The sequence below is a fragment of the Dreissena polymorpha genome, chromosome 4 (genome assembly GCF_020536995.1).
Source record: "Dreissena polymorpha isolate Duluth1 chromosome 4, UMN_Dpol_1.0, whole genome shotgun sequence".
In the NCBI taxonomy this organism is placed as follows: Eukaryota; Metazoa; Mollusca; class Bivalvia; order Myida; family Dreissenidae; genus Dreissena; species Dreissena polymorpha.
The window spans coordinates 61,447,815-61,451,099 of NC_068358.1; the positions used below are offsets into that span (position 1 = coordinate 61,447,815).

At 38.4% G+C, this 3,285-nt stretch overlaps 1 protein-coding gene across 1 annotated transcript in view; it reads left to right on the plus strand.

Moving 5' to 3' along the window:
* The first annotated feature begins 1,420 nt into the window (after positions 1–1,420).
* The window catches only part of LOC127877503 (uncharacterized), a 59,399-nt gene continuing 57,534 nt past the window's right edge, over positions 1,421–3,285 (plus strand). The window contains exon 1 of the mRNA XM_052423445.1: positions 1,421–1,611. Coding sequence (XP_052279405.1) covers positions 1,519–1,611 — 93 coding nt within the window. The 5' untranslated portion in view covers positions 1,421–1,518. The remainder of the gene's footprint in view (positions 1,612–3,285) is intronic.

The window sequence follows — 3,285 nt, forward strand, 5'->3', positions numbered from 1 at the left end:
TCTGAGAAAACTGGGCATAATGCATGTGCGTAAAGTGTCGTCCCTGATTAGCCTGTGACGTCCGCACAGGCTAATCATGGATGACACTTTCCGCTTTTATGACATTTATCGTTAAAATGAAGTCTCTTCTTAGCAAAAATCTAATTTGGGCGGAAAGTGTCGTCCCTGATTAGCCTGTGCGAACTGCACAGGCTACTCTCGGACGACACTTTACGCATATGCATGATGCTCAGTTTTCTCAGAACACGACACATGTCATCAATAAGATCGTCAACATAATTTTCATAATCAGCATATTTGTGTTGCTTTCGTTGTATGATCGTTGGCGTGATGTCAGTTACATGTAATCACATTTTTTGTTAAACGCACATCATTTACAACTCTGAATAGCTTAAACAAAATAAACTCAAAAATAAAAGACTTGTATATTTTAAATTCTACCACGGCACGTTACTTGTTTTCTATATACAAAGAAGGAAAACTACCGTGGGTTATTACCCCGATATAACAACGGAGACAAATATGAAGTCGCTTTGATTGTCCGCGCACTGTTTATGAATGAAGACGAAGTCATTTGATTGTCATTGTTGTGGTGACGTCACGTTTTCGCGGAAAAGTGGAGGACGTTCGGTCAATATAATTCTCTTTATAACCTTTAAATCGCGGATGAGTTATTAACGAAATCGTGTTAGAATCGAAATAATCGACGTGTAAGCGTTGGTTATTGCGGTAATAACCAACGGTATGTCGTTCCGATGCTTGTTATCAAACCACTCGGGTTACGCCCTCGTGGTTTAATTCCTACGCATCGGAACTCCATACCGTTGGTTATTACCATAATAACCAACGGTTACCTGTCGATTATTTCTTAAATATCCAACGTGAGAAAAAAAAATGTATAAACGTCTTACCGCAAATGTTTTCACCTACTGCACCGAGCAATGAATTACCCCACGTGTCTGCCATATGACCAATCGCCGTTCAGCTATGTAAGTTGTCATAAACGCCCGTGAATTTGATTGATGTCGCGACTGTTCAAAGCGTTGATTGTTCTGACGTTACGTTGTATTTTCGTTATCACAGCGTCGAGCACTTAAATGGTGTTATTTATAAAATATTAGAACCTTAAGATTATGTTTGTTTCATATTATTAACGTAATAAATTGATACATTGTGAGACAACTGAGGATTAATATCGATTATACATAGGATAAAATACTATTTAAAATATATTTACTGTATGTGTATAAAAACAAAATAAAAATCGTGCGTTTCGATACAAACAACCATCAAGATCTGTTTAGATTTGTTCATGTGTTAGATTGTCTGAAGTGGTGCCCCACATAAAGCTGGATTAAACTGTAAACTTTACAAAAAAATGGCTCCAATGGATACGTGCTCATCTCTTTCGCAGTGGAATCTATCCAGATAGAGCTTCAGCGGTTTTTCAGCGCTATATCGACGGTAGACGCCTCAAAGCTGGCGACTGGAAGTGGCATTGGAAGCGGAAGCGCCGCCATGCGCCCGGACGACCTAAGCACCCTTGAGGTTCTAGACGAGAACACCTTGGTTCGGGCACTGAGAGGGCGGTTTCAGGAAGGGGAGTTCTACGTAAGTAGTTTGTAGAGTGATTGTTCTATGCGTATTACGTCATCACTGAAACAAAGAACTCAAAGCTCTAAGACGCCCTTTTAACAGCGACTTCTTTAAATCATTACACTTGTCAGAACAATGACGAAGCCTTATACAACAACACCCAAATATGATAATTAACTAGTAAACGCTTATGAAGCGCAAAGCTTTAACTGTATAGGACAGTGCAATCTATTATGACCAAAAGTTAAACTTTGTGTATAATGCTTCGAGTCACAATATGAATTTCACAATTTCAATGATCCAAATGTCTGTATATATTTGTAACAGAATCGTTCTTTGAACAGGATGTTGAGACTAAAACATAAAGGATGTTATGAAAGCTGTCGTGCTAATCTCATAACGATAAATATACTTTCAAATTGTGATCAAAGCGTTAAAACAAGTGGGCAAAAATATTAAAAACAACTAACATTGCAGGTGTGGAACAATTGCATATGTCACTTTGCCAATGCTGTTCAATTCATTTTATTGCTTTGTGTTTAAAGTTTTCTATCTTTCTAATTTACATTTATTATAATGAACAATTTCCTGAAATTCTGAACGTATAGAAATTCCACTGATATGCGATAAATAAGTACGCATCACAAACACAGATTCTTTCAGTGAATGAATTTTATTTGGAGCGCCAGCGGTTACTGCTTATGACAGTAGCAAACGTCAACGAAACTACGAGCTTGTCGTGTCAAATGTGACCCAAGTGCAAAATGTGCTGTTGTTATTTTTTTTATTGAATGTTGTGTTTACATCAATTGTGAATTTCGCTTTCGTAACGATGAGAAATGTGGGATGATTACCTATGAATTGCACTTGCCTATTCGTCAGTTAGGTACTGAATCAGCAAGAGTTAGGTACTGTATCAGCAACAGTTAGGTACTGTATCAGCAACAGTTAGGTACTGTATCAGCAACAGTTAGGTACTGTATCAGCAACAGTTAGGTACTGTATCAGCAACAGTTAGGTACTGTATCAGCAACAGTTAGGTACTGTATCAGCAACAGTTAGGTACTGTATCAGCAACAGTTAGGTACTGTATCAGCAACAGTTAGGTACTGTATCAGCAACAGTTAGGTACTGTATCAGCAAGAGTTAGGTACTGTATCAGCAAGAGTTAGGTACTGTATCAGCAACAGTTAGGTACTGTATCAGCAAGAGTTAGGTACTGTATCAGCAAGAGTTAGGTACTGTATCAGCAAGAGTTAGGTACTGTATCAGCAAGAGTTAGGTACTGAATCAGCAAGAGTTAGGTACTGTATCAGCAAGAGTTAGGTACTGAATCAGCAACAGTTAGGTACTGTATCAGCAACAGTTAGGTACTGTATCAGCAACAGTTAGGTACTGTATCAGCAACAGTTAGGTACTGTATCAGCAACAGTTAGGTACTGTATCAGCAAGAGTTAGGTACTGTATCAGCAACAGTTAGGTACTGTATCAGCAACAGTTAGGTACTGTATCAGCAACAGTTAGGTACTGTATCAGCAACAGTTAGGTACTGTATCAGCAACAGTTAGGTACTGTATCAGCAAGAGTTAGGTACTGAATCAGCAAGAGTTAGGTACTGAATCAGCAACAGTTAGGTACTGTATCAGCAACAGTTAGGTACTGTATCAGCAACAGTTAGGTACTGTATCA